This window comes from Zalophus californianus, chromosome 3, assembly GCF_009762305.2.
Source record: "Zalophus californianus isolate mZalCal1 chromosome 3, mZalCal1.pri.v2, whole genome shotgun sequence".
NCBI lineage: Eukaryota > Metazoa > Chordata > Mammalia > Carnivora > Otariidae > Zalophus > Zalophus californianus.
In genome coordinates, this window is record NC_045597.1 from 167,384,577 (window position 1) to 167,404,544 (window position 19,968).

A 19,968-nucleotide genomic window follows, 5' to 3' on the forward strand; every position below is an offset into this window, starting at 1 on the left:
TATGAAGTAAAATTTCTAATAGTACAGAGATAACAGAATATACAATTTTTCAGTATTTATATAAACACTAGTCTTTCTTAATATTTTTTATATTCGTTTCATATCTTAGCTCCTTCTCAACAGGAACAGACAAGACCCTTAATGTGGAAGAAATTTTTATGATAGAAATATTCAAATGGAGGATGGAAAATCACTTGTTGGGAGTGCCTTAGGAGGACAGTCTGTATCCGGGAAAAATACAAGGGAGCTGTGATTCTAATTGTGAAGATTAGTTATGAAGTATTTTCAGTTAAAAATTCTACTTAAGAAATAGTACTTGCAATTGAGAGAATTTCGAAGTGTGGGACTCCTGTCTTCTCTGTTCCTTGATCCTGCTGCCTTCAGTGTTTTGCGAAGCTGGAGTCATTTTCCAGGTCAACAATTCTGATCCTGATGCTGTTACAAAGTAAACCATTAGCCTAGGCATGTATTGGTCAGCATCTGTTCATTCACTAAATATTTTAGAACATTAACCGGTTCTTGGCCAAATACTGATCTGATAGACGTTGAGGCGGGACTTTGCAGCCACAAACATTCATCTGATCACCTCCCAGGATGTTTGTGAGTGCTGGAGGGACCAGTGGTCATCCAATCCAATGGCATCACTTGTTCCACGCGATGCTTTCTTCATCCATCCAAACCTGCAAATGTGCAGGTCCCATGGAAAGAGCCCCAGCTCAGCGATGAGGATTCCTGGCTTCCAGGCCAAGATGGCCACTGAGGTACTGTGTGCGCCTGATCAAAGTGCCTCTCGAGTTCTCAGTTTCTTTCCCCATAGTATATGGCTACTGCTGGGCTGCTGACCTGGTTTTCTTCAGGTGTGAACTGGAAATGTGGGAAACCTCTTTGACGTGTTGCTTTTCCCACATCCCCTGGGTACCCACCGATCCCCATCCATTCTCTTCTCTTCTCGGGGACCCACCCTGCTTCTTCCATCCCCAGGGCAACTGCCCCAGTTCAGATCTTCATCATTTCCCGCCTGAAGTATCACAATACCCTGATAACTGGCCTTCCTTCCTGGACTGTGCCCACCACCCCCTCCTCCACTACTATCCATTCTTCATACAAGCTGTGCTATTTTTTTTAAAGGAAAATATGATCATGTCCCTCCCTTAAGTCTTCACTGGCTTCCAATTAACTTACATGATCATACGTATACTCCTTAGCATGTGCCTACACTTGATTCCCTAATATTCCGGTTACCTCCTTTGTTCTGTCTTCGGTCTTCTTTCCCTCTCACTGTAGAATCCAATTCTTACCGTTCACTTACCCATTTCCACCACAGTAAACTCCTTCAGGGCAGAGACTGTTCAAAATCAAATTCCTGTGGCCAGGACCTAGCATGTGCCTGCCAGGCACCCAAAGTATATTCAATAAATAAAAACCCAAGAAGACTAGTCATTAGCACTGAATTTTAATTACAATTAGTAGTTCGGATGAAGAACAGACTAGAATAGTGTTTAAAATCAACTTCTGAAAAAAATCACATTTATATAAGGGAAATAAAATGGGCCAGCAAAAGTCCAAAAAAGGTGCAGCTTGGATTATTGCACTTGGATGAAATATGCTGTTCAGGGTAGCATAATACTCAGGCCACACAAGGGCGGGAGGAGGTGACACACACAGAGGACAGACCCCCAGGTAGTATTTATTCGGGATTCCAAACTCTCCAGTCGCCTCACAAATATTTAGCATTTTCAAAACATTTAAGAAGAGCTCTTTACAAAAGTGACCGCGGTGTCTCCAACAGGTTTTAGTTACACCTCTGCTTTTCATTCCAAATTATGGGCAAGTTTCCTGGACAGCTCTACGTCACGTGATGGGACATCTGTTACACCAAAACCACCCAGCGCCCCAGGCCACAGAGTGGTGAAGAGGGTGAATTTGTACTTCACTCATATTTTCAGGAACAATACTGTGGCTACAGTTTACCCTTTCGAGCACTCTTCATTTTGGTCATTTGTATTAGAACATGAGAAAAAGTGACTACGAGTACAAATGAGCACTGAAGTAACTCCTGGGTTCCAGTAGAAAATAAAATAAAATTTAAAAAAGTCCCCTGCCACGTTCACGAGGGTGGCATAACTGTACGTGTAAGAAAAAGGCTGTAAACTTATAGAAAAGATAAACTCCGGCTTCTAAACAAATTACAAAATTGATTTTACCTTTACCCTTGAGTGTTATACAGGAAAATGTAAACCAGTGGACCTAGTTACCAAAAACACGTATCCTCCTCAGCTGAGGGATGGCCTTAAAGTTTGGCCTGAGCCAGTTTTATATTCAAGTTTTCTCCGAGTTTGTCCATGAACTCAAATGTGTTCAAGTAGTCAGAACGTTGCACGCTAATAAAGGAGAAAAAAGAAGAGAAAGAAATTAGTTTGTCTCTGGTCTGGTAGCAGGTAGAGGGAAAGTCCTAGAAATGCTACATAGGTAGCATTTTATTTATGTCTAGAAGAACACTAATATTAACAAGCTATGAATATATGGCTTTATGACCGTGCTGAAGGTTCAAGGGGCTGACCCCTGCACCTTCACAGGATGTCCCTTGCCCTGAGTCTTGGAGGGTGAAGCTATCACAGAGCTTCCATTCAGACTAATGCCTGACTGAAATCATCCCACTTCTTATTCCTCATTCTTAAAAATAACAAAACCTATTCAGGGGAACAGCCATGCTTTCATCTACATTCCTACAAATTGTCATATGTCCTTAAAAAAGTCTGAACGCTTATTTTTATCATTGTCTTACTTAAAAAAAAAAAGGTAACGGACTGGCTAAAGTAATCCTGCTGATAGGTGCCTATTCAAATAGGCTACAAAGGTAACATACTGATAAGCACATTTCAAACACTGTTCTTGCCAGAAATTTAAGATAAGAACGACATAGTGGTTGAGTATATCCTCATCACTGAGGTATACTGACCCTAACGGAAATCTTGGAGGATGCACGGTTGGGACTTGGGACTGGTGTTAAACTTTAGTAGGGTTTCTTGAGGTGAGTCAATAGTGACCACCTGTGAGGGAGAAGTCTCTGATTAGCAGCCAATCCAGCTGGGATATGGGCTACCATGTTCTGAGAAAAATCCTGGGCAATAAATGGGCCTCGAATATCTGCTGGTTGGTTATAGATAATTGGGACTATGACCAAGTGGGCATCTAAAACTTGTGTTGTTGGGGCGCCTGGGTGGCTCAGTCCATTAAGCGTCTGTCTTCGGCTCAGGTCATGATCCCGGGGTCCTGGGATTGAGCCCTGCATCGGGCTCTCTGCTCAGTGGGGAGTCTGCTTCTCCCTCTCCCTCTGCCTGCCACTCTGCCTATTTGTGCTCTCTCTGTCAAATAAATAAATAAAATCTTTTAAAGTTAAAAAATAAAACTTGAGCTGTTTTTCTTACCCATAAATTGAAGAAATTAAAGGGATAGAGTACAATAGCCTTGGAGGTCCCTTTGTTTCAACGGTCTATAATTTTGTTAAAAAGAACCTTGTCACCCAAAGATCATCAACTGAATCAGAGGTCAGCAAACTACAGCCTGGCCCCTGGACTCCATCCAGGCTAGTCTGGTTTTGCAATCAGTTTGATTGGAACACTACCACATCCACTAGCTTCTACATCATCTATGACTGTTCTCCTTCCACAGTGGCAAAATTCAATAGCTGTATAGTTTTGAAAAGGCTGTATGTTCCCACAAAGTCTGAAATGCTTACTGTCGGCATTCTATAGATAAGTGTCTATTGATCCCTGAGGTATGTGATAAATAACAATTCATGTACTTCCAAAAAGCCCTGATGTTTGGAGCCCAGAAAAGAATGTTTTGAGCCCAGAAAAAATATGCGGTGATTTGACTGCAGAGCTCAGGGCATCTTATACTTACTTGGGCAAACCTTTAATACAAGCAGCCAAGTCCTTGGTCATGAAGCCAGCTTCAATGGTCTCAATACAGACTTCTTCCAAAGCCTTGGCAAAGAAACTGAGCTCCTTATTGTTATCAAGCTTAGCCCTGTGGGCTAACCCTCTGGTCCAGGCAAAAATGGAAGCTGAAAGAGCAAAACAAAACAAAACCAAAAAACCAACACTTGGATCATACCAAGAGGGATTCCCAAATGTTTCAGTTCCCAAAATTAGAACAATTTTTTTTTGTTGTTGTTTTGGTGACTGATTCCATTAGACGCTATCCACACGGGTTATATAAGAACTGGAAGTACTTTTACTGAATAGAAATTAAAAAAAAAATCTATTTGTGTAATTTCAAGAAGCACCCTCAAATGGCTCTTATCAGTAGAAAAGATGCACTGTTTGGTGATGATTTTATACACAAGGCATTGGGCAGCCAAAGCAGCACATCTGATTCCCTTTGGAGATCACCACTTTTTGGGTGGAAATCAGGGTAGCAGTAAACACGATCTTACCAATGGGATTGGTGGACGTCTCCTGTCCATTCTGATACATGCGGTAGTGACGTGTCACAGTCCCGTGGGCAGCCTCTGCTTCTACGGTCTTGCCATCTGGACAAATCAGCACGCTGGTCATCATGCCAAGAGAGCCATAACCTGAAGTGGCAAAGCATGAAGTATTGGGTCCAACTGCAGGAAGAGCACTCCATCTCTCGGAGATGAGCAGTCTCAGGAAAATAAGCATAAGCATGTGTAGTCATCAGTAATTCCACCTTTCAGGAAGCAAGGTCCCTGCTACAGAGATCAGGATCAAAGAGTCTGGAGAGGCTACGCTTCTTCTTCACTTGTCTATCTCAGAGGCACCTGCTCTGGGATGGAGAACTCAGGATCTGCCTGCTTGCCTTCTACCCTAGTACTGCGACTTCCTTGCTACTGTGACTCAGTTTTCTTACCTGTAGAATGGAAATAATCAAAGCACCTCCTTCACCGGATTGTTGCGAGAATTAGATGAATACACATATATTTGTGAATATATGTGAAAAGAATATATATTCATCTTCCTTAGAACAGTACCTGCCACAGAGTAAGAGCTCAGTATATTGCTTTTTTTTTTTTTTAAGATTTTATTATTTATTTGAGAGAGAGAGAGAGCAAGCACAGAGGGAGAGTGAGAGGGAGAAGCAGACTCCCTGCCAAGCAGGGAGCCTGATCCCAGGACCTGGAGATCATGACCTGAGCCGAAGGCAGACGCTTAACCATCTGAGCCACCCAGGCGCCCCATATTACCACTATTCTTATGTGCAGATGCTGTGCTGTTCCAGGAAAATAAAGATCAGAGTTGTGTCCTGCCATCAAGCTGCTCAGATTCACTGGGACTGGAAAGGCAGGTTGAAAACAGGATGGGATGATCCAAGAATACCCCTCTTGCCCTTGCTCCCAGTAAAAGTCCCAACAAGACAGTCCCATTCTGTGGCTTCCTTTTCAGAGAACGACATTAGCACTTTTAAGTCCAGACAATTGATTTTCCTTCTCTTATTCACTCTTTTATACTTGAATTTGAAGAATGTCTTTTTCTGTTTTAGCTACCGTCCAATAGCACCTGTGGGGTTAATAATGCAAATTTATCACAGGCTGCTACGTTTGTTTTTTTTGTGTGTTTTTCTTTTTTTTGGTTTGAGAGTAGATACATAAACAATGTTTTTTGTTTTTTTTTTTAACTCATTTCTGAGTATCGTTAGAAACTTCTGCATGGGACTAGTAGCTCCTTTCATATCATTGTGTTGGTCTGAGGCTTTGGTAGACTCCCAAATATTTATTGGTTGGAGAAGTTCAGGACCATATCCATAGTGAGTTTGCTTATGTTTAATATCAGGACACTAGTTGGTACCACGGTCAAAACTGAGGACATAAGTGGTGTGAGTCCACAGTAGCTCATATCCTAGGAAAGACTGGACAGGGGCGCCTGGGTGGCTCAGTTGTTGAGCGTCTGCCTTCGGCTCAGGTCGTGATCCCGGGGTCCTGCGATCGAGTCCCACGTCGGGCTCCCTGCTCTGCGGGAAGCCTGCTTCTCCCTCTCCCACTCCCCCTGCTTGTGTTCCTGCTCTCGCTATGTCTCTCTCTGTCAAATAAATAAATAAAATCTTAAAAAAAAAAAAAAAAAAGGAAAGACTGGACATGCAGACAGCACTGTTGCTTTTGCCTGTTGAGCGGCACTGAGGTCACATTTATCTACAGGCTCTGCCCAGACACAGAGCCTTGCTCCCTTATCAGTGCACTGCCAGACCCTGCACTTCCGAAGTCCTATTTCAAAGTCCTTTAGCCCTCCATATCTTGACATTTGAATTTGAAAGATCCATCCAGATACTCTTTGCTGCTATGAGGACATTTAGAAAGGGTGGAATGATTTGGGTCCCTTCCCAAGAAATCTGCTCATAAGGAATACTTTCCCTTACCCGCCCTGGAAGCATCATAAAGCACTACTCCTTCCTCTACTGAACACAGCCCAAAGGATTATGAGGATGTGGAGAAACAGAGGGAGGGAGGGTAAAGAGAGTTGTCTAACTCATTTATCTGACATAAACCTGGGTTGATCTACCAATTTTCAAACTGGTAGGAGTTGCTTAAGTTTTCATAAGAGAAAAGAAAAAGTAGTACTTCCTGGGGAAAAGCAAACAGGATTAAAGTTAACACAAACGTTTATCAGGGGAAGATTCACGTTTACATAGCTGCCATGGATAATTGAAACTGAAGGGCAGCTTGGTGCTGAAGAAATCGGGGCAGGGAGAGTTTCTGTTGATTTGGCCCTTACCTCTGGCATAAAGCCCCTGGTTCTTGGAATTTCTGTGAACAGCCCTGGGCTTCTCTGCTTGTGTCAGATGGAACAGGATGGCTCGCAGTGCTTATCATTTCAGCATTTAACAAACGAAGGGCTGCAAAACCCCCCTTCCCAAACTAGAGAACTACTGTGGCATGACCTATGTGCCACCACCTGAGCTCCACCTCTGCTCGGTCCCACAGCTCCTTACCTTGGGCCACGGAGTCTGACTGCACATCGCCATCATAGTTTTTACAGGCCCAGATGAAGCCTCCCTCCGATTTCATAGCTTGGGCCACCATGTCATCAATGAGCCTATGCTCATACCAGATTTTTTGGGCTTCAAATTGGGATTTGTACTGCCTAAGAAGCAAGAGAGAAAAGGAAATTAAAAAGAAAATTAGGGCACCTGGGTGGCTCAGATGGTTAAGCGTCTGCCTTCGGCTCAGGTCATGGTCCCAGGGTCCTGGGATCGAGTCCCACATCGGGTTCCCTGCTCCTTGGGAGCCTGCTTCTCCCTCTGCTTCTCTCTCTCTCTGTCTCTCATGAATAAATAAATAAAATCTTAAAAAAAAAAAAAAAAGAAAATTAGTGTTACTAGGGACAGCACTTGCTTCCCCAAAGAGGGTGGAGCTGGAAGCAGCATTTTTTAGTAGAAGCAGCACAGACTTGAGAATCTGATAGACCTAAGCTCAAATCCTGCCCATTTTTTAGCTGTGAAACCCCATGTCCCCACCTGTTAGAGTGATTTCACTTCCTTCGCAGAGATGGAGAATAAGGGAGAGAGTAGAGTGTCCCCAGCACTATTTTTAGTTTTCAGTACACTACTGATCAGATTCTTGAGATACAGCTTACTTTAAGAATGTAATAATGGGGGCACATGGGTGGCTTAAGCATCTGACTTCGGCTCAGGTCATGATCTCAGGGTCCCAGGATCGAGCCCGCCTCCAGCCCCACCTTGGGCTCCTGGTTCAGCATGGAGTTTGCTGGTCCCTCTCCCTCCCCCTGCTTGTGCCCTCTCCATTTCTCTCTCAAATAAATAAATAAAATCTTTTTTTTTAAAGATTTTATTTATTTATTCATAGGAGACAGAGAGAGAGAGAGGCAGAGTGAGAAGCAGGCTCCGATGCGGGACTCGATCCCAGGACCCTGGGATCATGACGTGAGCCGAAGGCAGACGCTTAACGACTGAGCCACCCAGGCGCCCATAAATAAAATCTTAAAAAAAATGTAATAATGGAGGAAAAATATGATTCTACCACTCTGTATCTTTCAGGAAACTAGGACAGCTCCTAGGATTGGTATGAATGGGTAGCAGGAAGAGGAATTAAGATGTCTTAGGAAAGATACCTAAAACCGAAGCCCTGGCCTCAACACATGCAACTAAAAGGAAGTTATGCCATCTTAAAAGTTAACACATGCTCCCATGTTGTTGAACTTGAAGCTGTTATAAATATTGAACTAAGTTCAAATGACTCCACTAAGGCAGAGTTCTAAATCACAACAATGGGCTTCAGAAAGAGTGGAAATGTGCCCAACTCAGAAACTCATATGCATAAGCTTGAAAAATTATAATTTTTTTTTTTTTTGAGAGAGAGAGAGCAAGCACGAGCTGGGGGTGGGTGGGCAGAGAGAATCTTAAGTCGGCTCTCTGCCCATCACGGAGCCCGAAGGAGGGGGAGGGGCTCGAACTCATGACCTTGAGATCATGACCTGAGCCGAAATGAAGGGTTGGATGCTTAACCGACTGAGGTATCCAGGTGGCCCTCTTTTGTTTTTGTTTTTTTTTAGTATTTTATTTGTGAATAATCTCTACACCCAACATGGGGCTCGAACTCAAAACCCTGAGATCGAGTCGTATGCTCCACTGACTGAGCCAGCCAGTGACCCCCCAAAATTAGAACTTTCTGTCAATCACCGGGCACCTACATTCAAACATTAAACAATTCTTGCTCTGAAAAAACTAAATGTGGGACCTTTATTTGAAAGCATTTACCTTCTAAAAGCAACTCAAGAATGGCTTGTTTCACATCTGTTAAATCTTAGTTGTGCCCTTTACTTTATGGGATAGTGATGGTTTTCACTCAATTTGCCCCAGAATCAAAGGGATAAGGATGGAAATTCTATATTAGAAATCCTAGCTTATTTTAGGAAAAAGACAAAGTAAAAAAAAAAAAAGAACTGTAGTTACTTGTCATATATTTCCTGAAAGATGTCCTTAAAACGTCCATCATATTTCTTCAGAATCGTGTTTTTGGTGCTCAGATACAAAGGCCAACTCTTAGACAGAGCCATCTGGAAAGAACTGTGTGCAAAATCTTCGATCGACTTATCTTGGTTGTACATCCCCATAGCCACACCACCACCGTCTGTGGAGGGGACCCCGAAGAGAGGAAAAAGGAGAAGGGTAAATGGGCTAGAGTTGTAACACGTCCAAATCCACCCACCACCACCCAAGCACCCAATTCCCAGCTCCCAGGGCTTCAAAAAGTCCCGGCCAGGCTTCAAACGTGAATATTCCATGAGTTGCCGAGGCACATGATCGGAAGAAAGTCAATTCTAGAAAAGGACATCCTAACTTGTTTTGAAAGGGCAATAGAAGTGAGAAACACACGGTCTTCAGGATCCTGAAGATACCAAAAATACTAAAAAGTGCTAATATGGACCAGATATACACTCAAGAAAGGGTGAATCCATTTTAAGCTGTCTTTCACACTTTTTAAAAAATTTCACAGATGTGTTTTCAACTCTGAGTGTGTGCTCCTTCTTCAGCCATTGAGAAAAAATTGGCATTTCAAATATCGAATGAGAATTCTCATCTTTTCCTGGAGGAGACTGAAGGTTCATACCTCACTGGCAGAAATAATTATGCTACATGTCATCACTAGTGTTTCACGACTCTTCCTTGGTGAGCTCTGTAGTTACTGAAAGAAAGCACTTCAATCTGTGCCATTGCCCAGGGCCAACCTAGGCTCAAAATGTGCAAGGCCCAAACCCGCAGGACGAGATTCCATTAAAATGATATTATTACTCAGAGGAGGCAAAGAGAACAAGGGCTAGGTCAGCTTTGAGCTTTTGTTTGTATGAGAGCTTTTAACTACTTCAGGAGTGGAGAGAGAGAGGCGTTCTCTGTTCTTTCAACAACCTTTGGGTGGCATTTGACACAGTAGACCTTTCAAGCAGCAGGATGGTGGGGAAGACAAGGCAAAAAAAGAAATGTTCACTTTCACAGAATAAACACTCAGGGCAAGAAGAAAATTTCAGCAAATATATAACGCAACCATTTTCAAATACAAACCCTTACCAGAGCAAAGCGCAGATTACGTGACAGGTGATACGGGATTATTAATATTTAATTTCCATAATTTAGGCACAACAGATTCCTGCCGACCTTCCCTCTGTGTTTCAGGAGAAGTGCAAAACTATCTACCTGTCTTTGCCCACATGCATTTCCAATTAAGTGGCTGGCTCCTTTTGTGTCTTTAGTCCACCCCATGGAAGGCATGGAAGCCAATTACTTCTTTATGTTAGATTTTGGGTCCTGTAGAAATGCTGTAGAGTCCAGGTTGTATTTTTGGCAGCCACAAAACTAACTTTTAAAAAACAGTACCAATAGTGTCTAAATGATCTGTAAAAAATGAAAAGATATAGTTCATGATGGACTTACCTTCAAAGTTATGTACCAGGTATGTCATTTTTTTGGATCCATCACTTGACGTGTAGGTTATCTCAACTTTACCAGGCCCAGGAACAACAAAATCAGTTGCTCTGTACTGTGTAGGGGGGAGAAAGGTATAAAAACCAAACCAAACCGAACTATCCTTTCAAGAATTATAAGGGAAGAAAAATCGTAGAATATAGAGCTGGAAGATACCTAGACAAACAGGGCAGTGAGGCTCAACCGTCATTTATTTTAGAGATGGGAAAAAAGAGGTCCAGAGAGTTCCCAAAGCAAGTTGATCCTACAGTAGAGTGGAAATCAGAATTTACTGGGCGCCTCCCATGGAAAGAGCAGTTTCCTGAGCACCGAGAAGGAGAGGAGAATGACAAAGCATTTTCTCTTAGGAAGCTTATATCCTAACAAAGACATACAAAAGTGAGACGCAACCTAAGAGTTTTCAAATGTCAAAGCGGGGCTTAGATATGAAATGCAGTAGGATGACAGGGAGAGGAAATGACCATGACCTGGAGGTCAAGGAAGTCTTTCCACAGGGGGATGATAACACACTAGCTACAGCACGGATGGTGACGAGAGCTAATGCCTTGTCCTCACTATATGACAGGTACTTTAAGTGACTAACTTGAATCGTCTCCTTATCTCATTTGATTCTTCCATCAATCTTACAACGGAGGAACTGTGATATAGTGGCAATAACACATCTAGGGTTGAAAGACTTGGGATCTGGTCCTTAGACCTTCAGGGCTCAGTCTCTTCATGGTTATGATCGCTACTAACACCAGCCCAGGATTTGTCCAAAAGCAGCAGTGACTGTGGAAGCAGCTGGGACAGGCTAGTTGGTGCCCCTCAGGGAAGCACTGTACAAGGGCAGCCATCTTGTTCATGGGAGTGAGCTACACTGGTGGAAAAATGTGCCTGGCCCACACGAGGCATCTGTGAATTTCTGCTGCACTTAAATTAGAACATTTTTACAATCAGGTACCAACAGTTGCCAGCCATACCTATTTATTTACGTTTGCATAGGGCAATCCTGATGACAGCTGGGAAAAGAACCATCGGGTAACTGTGAAGATTAAATATCTTTTCTCCGCAGCACATTTCTGCCATATAAAGTCCTTCACTATGGTGGAAACTTATTCCCATTTCTCAAAAGGAAGACCCTGAGGCACCAAAGCCTCACAGATGCTTTGTAGAGGTTTATGCACATTGAGTTGAATCAACCCTAGGTTGGGAATTTTCAATCTGGACTTTAATGAAAAGAATGACCATTCTTCCAAGTGACTGATGCCAAAACAATTAAAAGAAAGCTGGGGGGCTGGGGATGGGGGTGGTGGAGGATGAAAAAGACACCATGAACTCATAAGAACTTAAGAGTGGTCTTCTTGGGATATGCGAGTTTGTAGTGCTCCTGTCGACGTTCTCTCTCCTGGGCCTCTGGAAGGTTTGGCCAGGATGAAGGGATAGTTTGAACCACAGGGTAGAACAAAGTGAGCTGATCCTCAAGGACTGACCCAGTGACCCCATCCCCAGGAACAGAGAGTGGTCTGGCCACACTGTTTCTGAGGACTGCTACATCAAAGCCTCTGGATTTCAGCATGAGACATTCTTATTCTTAAGGCTCTTTCAGGACATAAGCTGCTTTTTATGAAAGTCCGAAACCTCCGTTTCAATACGGATTTTGTTTAGTTGGCAGTTTTTCTGTTTAATTTGGCAATGAGCTTACTGGTACAAAAGTACAGAAACTAATACTTCTTTCTTTTCCAAGGAGGAGAGGAATGTTTTAAAGAGAATACTTTCAACTACTGAATCAGTTTTTCCTTTTTTGCACGAAGAGATTATGTTCAATATAATCTTTGGTGGTTCACAACCCTGTCTGTACACTGGCATCACCTGGGAGCTTTAAAATGTCTGAACCTCATGAAATTCAGGTTCAGCTGGTGGAGGGCAGAACTCCTATACAGGAATTAAAACAAAAACCCAAATTTGTTTAAGAAGTAAGACAAAACAAAAAACAAAACAAAAAAACCCATAATGGATCTTATTGTATACCCAGGGTGAAGAACCACTAATTTGGCTGAACCACTGGAAATGGTACAAAAATCGCCATATCATATGTTTAACTTAAAAAAAAAAAAAAAAAGAAAAAGATATATGGGGGCGCCCGGGTGGCTCTAACTCTTGATCTCAGCTCAGGTCTGGATCTCAGGGTCGTGAGTTCAAACCTCACATTGGGCTCCACACTGGGGGTGGAGCCCACATTAAAAAAAAGAAAAGACACAGGAAGAAAAAAATACATCTGAAAAAAAATCATTTGTGTTGAAACAGGTACCTATCTATAAGTTTATCTATATTTATTTCTACCTAAATATACAGATATACACATACACACTTCTCAATTTTGTACCTCGCTTAAAGGGAGTAGACACCAAAAGAATAAAACATATAGATCAGAACTTCTGGGCAGCCAAAGGTCACGAAAAAAAGAGTATGGAGAATTCAACTACGCCAACACAACTTACCTGATCCCCATAAGCATGACGACCTATGATGATGGGTTTTACCCATCCACTCACAAGCCGGGGGATATTTTTGCAGATAATAGCTTCCCTGAAGACGGTGCCACCCAGAATATTTCGGATGGTGCCATTTGGTGATTTCCACATTTGTTTCAACTTGAACTCCTCAACCCTCTTCTCATCGGGCGTGATGGTAGCACACTTGATACCAACGTGGTACTTCTTTATAGCTTCTGCAGCATCCCTGGTGACCTGGTCATTGGTGGCATCACGATTCTCTATGCCTAAATCATAGCTGGGAGGGAAAAGTCATTAAGCGTAACTCTCCGGACAAACTGATGAATGACTGAGGGTGTCACCATTCTATGCATGGTGATGGCACGCAGAGCCTGTCCTGAAGAAAGGAAAGGCTCAAAATACACCTCAATCTGCCAACTTTTAGGATTAGGGTACCTCAGACCCAGAAGACGGCTGCCAACCAAACAAAGCACTAAGAGAGGTGCACTATGAGCCACACCCGCCTGTGGTGTGGGAAGCTGTCTAGAAGGAGACTGAATGGAAGCCATTGTGCTCTGCCCCTTTGCGTGCTCTTCAGCACCAAGAGGCAATCATGGCATATGAGCAACCGTTTTTGCAGACTTCCTTCCATAAAATTAGCATAAAAACGGAAGCCTAAGCACTTAATTTTCCCTTAGTAAACACTGTGCTCTAAAAATAAAGGGGTCAGAGGGTTTAAAGGATTGTTTGTATTATGGCATTCAAGCGGTAGGAGCTATAAATGCCACAGCCCGTGCCAAAAATGCTACCGACTTCTTCATTAATGCCAGTTAGTCAGAAGATGAACCTTTCCCTAATTCTTAGGTAAGTTTCTTTGTTCTGGAAATAAGCCTGCTGTTTGTTGGGTAAATAATGGAATCCAATGACGGATTTACATCCCCCAGGGAGTTATAGTAATATACACCAATACCCAGGCTGCAGGTTTTTCAGACCTGGGAAGAATGTTGGTTGTCCACGGAGCATAGAAAATGATTAAAGCTTTATCTCAAGTATGTCACAGTCTGTCAGAAGCAGGAGAAACAAAACAGTAATGTAACAATTCATTTTGTCTTCCAAGACTTCAAAGAAGTTTTTCAGCTTTTTTCAGCTTTCAAAACTTGCTAACCCATTAAGCCTCTAGATTTCTCCTTTCAGTTCCTTTTAGTCTTTGCATTTTCCTTTCCTTCGCTATCTCAACTCATGATGCAAACACACAAAGACAGCAATCTTAATGTATTTCCAAATAAAAATTATTCCAAACGGCTTTGGTCTTAAGATAATTCACTTACGTGTAAGGAATCCACTGACTCTCTTATCTTCTGGCATAGGAAATGCTGAATATTACAAATGTCTAATCCTAACTCAAATGAGGACTGGGGTCAGCACTTTTCATGTTCGTAGGAACCATTTCTCATCAGAAGAATCTACCAGCAAATTAGTGGGGTTTTTGCTTCTCTTCTTAACGTCTCTAACAGAAGAGAATGAGTAAGTGGCCTGGACCACTGTCTAGCCTGCAGAAAATAAACACATTTTACAGCCATTACACTGGCAAGAACTTGGCAAATTCACCTACTGCCATGTCAAGTTCCGAACCAGGAGAGTGCTCATGAAATGCTTTCGTAACCCATTTGATGTTTTTTGTTTTTTATGCTTTGTTTCCTATATGCTTGGTTGACCTCTGCAAGTATTTGCTTCATCTCGGGGTTGCAATATAGACATTATCAATAGCTTGGGCTTAGAATAACTAAAAAGAGTGTCTAATGACACCACGTGAATGAAGTGTCTACACCCAGGCAAAACAACAGGCCCTCGGAACACGTGGGTCTGATGAATAATTGTGGGTCAAGACAAATATACTTAAGACTTGCTGTAGTTTGGCTAAACTGTGTGGGTCAACATTTTGCCATGCCAGGCTTCAGCCACATCCCTTTTGGAAAAATTCTGCCTCTTCCTTGTTTGGATGTATGAAGAGCATGAGCAAGTTTATAAAAAATCACAGGGAACAGAAGGAAGAATCCCACAGAGACTTTCATATCTGTCTCCAAACAAACACTTTATAAAAGAGCAATGGCTCAAATCCTTAGAACACAAAAGGTTTAAGGGACTGTCTACAAAAAGGTGGGGCTTGTATAAATAACTTCAAGGGCTCTTTCTGTGTTGTAATTGTGTGAAAAGGGCAAAAGCCAAGGAAAGAATAGGGGGGAAAGGTCCACTGACTAGTTAAGTAGAGTGATAGTAAACAGAGGTAGGTAGAAAGGATAAAACTGTGTTAACTACAATTACTTTACTGTTCAACACAGACTGTACCTCTATTATTTTCCCTTCCACAAATAAAAACCTTGTGCTGCTCTGAGCCACCTTCAGGGGAAATAGAGGCTTGGAAAGAGTGGAGAATCACTTTGTTCTCATCACAATTCTTTTCTTCAGAACAATGGTAAGTCCAGCCTTTCCAGCCAATAATGTCAAAATTAAAATAGAAAGTTTGGGGCGCCTGAGTGGTCCAGTTGGTTAAGCGTCTGACTTTTGGTTTCGGCTCAAGTCCTGATCTCAGGGTTGGGAGATCAAGCCCCTTGTCATGGGGCTTGGGCTCTGTGGGGAGTCTGCTTGAGAATCACTCTGCCCCTCCCCTCTGTGTTCTCTCTAAAAATAAGTAAATCTTAAAAATAAATAAAATTAATAAAATTAAAATAGAAGTTTCGTATACCTATATTTTGGCATCCCTCCCTGAAAAGCTTTATTCATAAGATACAGCCATAGTTATTTAAACAACCAGTCATACCCTGAAATCACTTAGATTATGCTTTCTGAGTTTGCTGCTTACCTGTGCAGGTCCAGTTCCACATAGGGAAAAATGAGTTTTTCTTTAATCAACTCCCAAATGATTCGTGTCATTTCATCTCCTTGCATCTCTACCACAGAACCGCCATGGATTTTCTGTGACATTTTGACTTCAAGAAACCTTTAAAGAGAACAAAAGGTAAGACACAGGTCTTCTCATTTATTTCATTACAGTGTAAAAACAAAATACCAAGAATTCGGTGACTACTAAACACTACATTCACAACAGCCCTATTGCATAAAAAGCTAATAGCAATATATTTACCATTAGAATCGAGCACATTCTCTGTGTAAAGCATTGTGTTACATGCTTCATGTGTGGTTTTTGAGGCAGCCCGCACAACCCTGGAAGATGGAAATTATCGTCCCATTTCACTTTGACAGAGGGAAAATAGCTTTCCCAAGGCCATCCCACTAGAGTGTGGGGGGACCCGACCCTGTAACATGTTCTTAAAAATGGTATCATTATTCCTGACTGTTGGTTTATCTTCTAAAACGAGATGATTTCTGCAATATCATGTTTATTTGAATCCTTCTATCCAACCCTCAACACCGTCAAGATCAGCAAAATGATGGGTGCTAGTATTTCCCCTCTTTTAAGAGGCTGTTTTGGTTTAAACAAAAAAACCAAACCAAAACAAAACAAAAAAACCTAAAACACCAAAACTGCACTTGGGGTCATTCGACAAGTTCTTACAAACCGTGTCTAAGGAAACTTTTAAGGCTAAAAGCGAAAGATGCAGAGTTTCTGGTGGAATTATGTTTCTCTAGGGACACTAATGGATACTGAGGATGTCACACTAAATACAAAAGTGATTTCTCAATTTAGAAAAACCTGTATAGAGAAGGGTTACTACTACTGCCCAGGAGCCAAGCACGTCCCTGTCCCGTTCCTCGGTCACCAAACTCCTGGACTGTTCTTGGGCAAAGTTAAGCTGCCAGTGGGTGGGACAGAGAAATGGAATTGTCCCCGGAAGACATGTCTTCCTGGGATGTGAGGACAGCAAATACAAATTAATCTCATTCCCAGACAGGGCAGGGGTGCACCCTCTGGAGGAAGCGAAACTATGAGGCTTCAAGGAAGACCCTATCCTGTGTGTGTTTCCCGAGAAGTGGAGGAGGCCCTGAGCCCGAGGAAGGTGTCTGTTCCCTTCCATGATGCTCTAATGGAAACTTCTACCCTGGGGGAACATAACTGCAAATTGCTTTTATCCCTTTAAGTTATGGCTGAAGCCTGGAAAAGTCAAGAGAACGGACTTAATTATTAGGTAAGAGGCCTATAAACAGTTATCAATTGACGAGTTGAGCTAAAGTAGTTTCATCTTTAAATAACAAAAATGTACTGGGGGGCACCTGGCTGGCTCAGTCTGTGGACTGCGTGACTCTTGATCTCAGGGTCGTGAGTTCGAGCCCCATGTTGGTATAGGGATTACTTAAAAAAATAAAATCTTAAAACAAAACCAAACCAAACCGAAAATGTACTTATTAGCCAACTGTGAACTTCAGTTCCTTGTGACAAGCCAGGACATATTCCTAATCCTCAGGCCATTTTCACTTCCCAAATTTGTAATTCTAGAAGCCTGCTTATTAGTGTTTAGGAGGTTCTCTATACCATTACTGAGGAACCATCTGGAACTCAGCTAGAATAAAAGAAGTGAACAAACTGGTGTGGAGGAGTTAATTACTTCTGATGTGTAATTTCAAGTATGATTTACAGTAGAGCTTTAAGTTGATTCAGTCCTGAGCCCAATGTCACATCTGTCCTTGCATTTAAAACAAAACAAAACAAAACAAAACAAAACACAAAAAGAGGCAGCAAATTTATCTTGGTCTTGATACAACATTTCCATGGCTGCATTCCTACATAATATTATACAAGAGTTATGACTTGGCTTTTTTTCCTTGATGGCAAATACAACTGATGGGTCATATAGCATCCTTGAATATGTCTTACCTTGTCACAAGGAACTGAGGTTCACAGTCCACTAATGAGTACATTTTTGTTTTTTTTTTTTAAAGATTATTTTTTTACGTAATCTCTATACCCAACATGGGGTTCAAACTCATGACCCCGAGATCAGGAGTCCTACATTCTACTGACTGAGCCAGCCAGGTGCCCCCCGGTACATTTTTGTTCTTTAAAGATCAAATTACTTCAGTTCAACTTATCAAGTGATACTGTTTATACTGAGTAATAGCATTTTTAAAACTATTTCCTTCTCAGTGGAAGCAAACATTTTCTGCAGTAATTTTTCTATATCTCAGAACTGAAACATTTCAGGATTTCCTCACAGTATCCATTAAAATTTTAGCATCTTTTAACTAAAAAAGTAAAGTTTTTTTGTAGACTCCTGCTTACGACAACATAGGACATTATTTATTTATTTTAGATTTAAATTCCCTGGGGTAGGCTTTAGGCCCCACTGGATTCACTTCTCTAAGCCTTGCTGCTCAGATTCTCCCTCTCCACCCAAACCCTGACTTCAGAAGGAAGGACTTTTCCAACAAGCCAGGTCATTTAGTCCAAAAGCAGGTGAGTTCCAATATCCTGACACACTTGTGTCATTACAGAAAATAAACCTGGACGAATACAGAAAGAGTTGCTCTTTTCTTTTCATCATTTCATTTTCATCAACCCCAAATTTTTAGCCACATTTTTTATTAAGCTGAGTTCATGAATTACAGTAATTTCTGGACCAAAAAACAGTCTCTTGCAGAGAAGAGCTGCACTGAAAGAAACAAGGAAGCAGTTGCAATTTATTGTTGGAAATACCCCTGACTCATTCCTTGCAGTGCCTTCCCCTACCTTAAGACCCCCAAGACCAATTAAACGCAGAATTGCCGCATCAAAGTACAGAAGGGGAAAAATTGCTAATTCTCACCTTTACAACTTCTAATCACCCCAACTCCTTTCAATCTTGCAGACTCAGTTGAGTGCAGTTTATTTCCTAAGACAAAACTAAAAGGGGAATAGAAAGACTTAACGTTCAAAACACGCCTGTCAGGAGGATTTAGCTGTTTTTAATAAGGGCCAGACAGCCGGGTTTATCCGGTTTAAAGTACAGCGCTGAGTATACCGAGAGGGCCAAAGGGCAGTTTTGGGGGCGCAGGCAGGCACCTGCCAAATAAAGGTGAAGGGAGCACAAATATCTCTGCCCCGCACACACTGGAGGGTGCGTCAGTGGGCGTGTCTTCGGTTCGTCGTCCGTAAGCTCGTCTTGGGGTTTGCACGACCTTAGGTGACGCTGTGACCAGTGGGCTCTTGGCCAGCATACGTCCTTGTGGCCGTTGTGCAAGAGGGCTGCAACCCAAGCTGGCTCCGCTCCTCTCTCCAGGTCTCCACGCCCACCCCTTCGCTCTGCGGCCCAAGAACCTTTACCCCGGGGGCCTGGAGGCTGCTGCGGGAACGCTTCCTTAGAACTGGAAAACTGGAGACCCGAGCGGGGGCGGAGGTGTCCCCTCCACCCCATCCCGACCCTTCCACGCCCCCAAGAGGACACTTCCACCCCGCCGCACCGCCAGTTTCAGCCACCTGAGTTCGCTGCACACGCCCAAGTCCATGACTTCCACCTTTCTTTGCATCCAGCTCGCCACTGCCGCACGTTTTCTTACCCCTAAACCCAAGACTTAGTCTTCCACGCCTCCTTGCATCCTCCCACCGCTCGGTTTCCCTTTCTGCATGCAGACCGGGGTTTCTATGTGTCACTGCAAGCAACTTTCTGCCGCCCGATTCCACCCTTCCGTGCCCAAGAGTGGGCCTTTTCCACATCCAGACATCTAGCACCCTCTTTCTCCCCGTCTCTTCCCCACGCCCAACCTGGATTTTCCCCCTTCCTTTCGATTAGGGCTCGCCGCTAAATTCCTCTCTCCATACCCAAGATCTGAGCTTTCTCCCTTTTTCCCGTTCCAGCTATCGGCTGGCTCAGAGCTTCCTGGCAAAAGCCAGGGGCTGGGGGCCGCCCCTCGAAGCCTGCGGTTACCTGCAGGGGAAGGGACGCGGACGATGAGCTAGTGGCACCACAGCCACTGACACGTTGAAACTCACAAGCGTCTACACTGGCAATCCCTGCTGGGCCCCAGCTGTTGCTGCTTCAGACACCGCCTCCGCACCGACACAGCGGAGGGCCGGCAGGGCCGGGTTTCGGCACCGCCTCGCTTT

General features: G+C 43.0%; 1 protein-coding gene across 4 annotated transcripts; it reads right to left on the reverse strand.

Moving 5' to 3' along the window:
• Positions 1-1,437: 1,437 nt before the first annotated feature.
• IDH1 (isocitrate dehydrogenase (NADP(+)) 1) lies at positions 1,438-19,968 on the reverse strand. Of its 4 annotated transcripts, none has more exons than XM_027590441.2 (10): positions 19,790-19,952; positions 18,692-18,768; positions 15,793-15,930; positions 12,939-13,230; positions 10,408-10,513; positions 8,932-9,109; positions 6,952-7,103; positions 4,442-4,582; positions 3,907-4,069; positions 1,438-2,381 (listed from the first exon to the last, which is right to left on the reverse strand). In XM_027590441.2, exons 3-10 carry the CDS (start codon positions 15,912-15,914, stop codon positions 2,291-2,293), a joined length of 1,245 nt encoding a protein of 414 aa, XP_027446242.1. In that variant the 5' UTR covers positions 15,915-15,930; positions 18,692-18,768; positions 19,790-19,952; the 3' UTR covers positions 1,438-2,290. The 4 variants fall into 4 exon arrangements, with proteins under 4 accessions (XP_027446242.1, XP_027446240.1, XP_027446241.1 ...); XM_027590439.1 differs by having other exon boundaries at positions 2,176-2,381; positions 19,855-19,968; XM_027590440.1 differs by lacking the exon at positions 19,790-19,952 and adding an exon at positions 19,342-19,419 and having other exon boundaries at positions 2,176-2,381.

Bases quoted from the DNA above. Each gene is read 5' to 3' on its own strand.
- IDH1 (XM_027590441.2), bottom strand. From the start codon at position 15,914: ATGTCACAGAAAATCCATGGCGGTTCTGTGGTAGAGATGCAAGGAGAT. The intron at 13,231-15,792 runs GTAAGCAGCAAA...TTTCCCTCCCAG, and splicing joins GTGGAACTGGACCTGCACAG to CTATGATTTAGGCATAGAGA. The intron at 7,104-8,931 runs GTAACTACAGTT...CTTGCTTCTTAG, and splicing joins TTTCAGGAAATATATGACAA to GCAGTACAAATCCCAATTTG.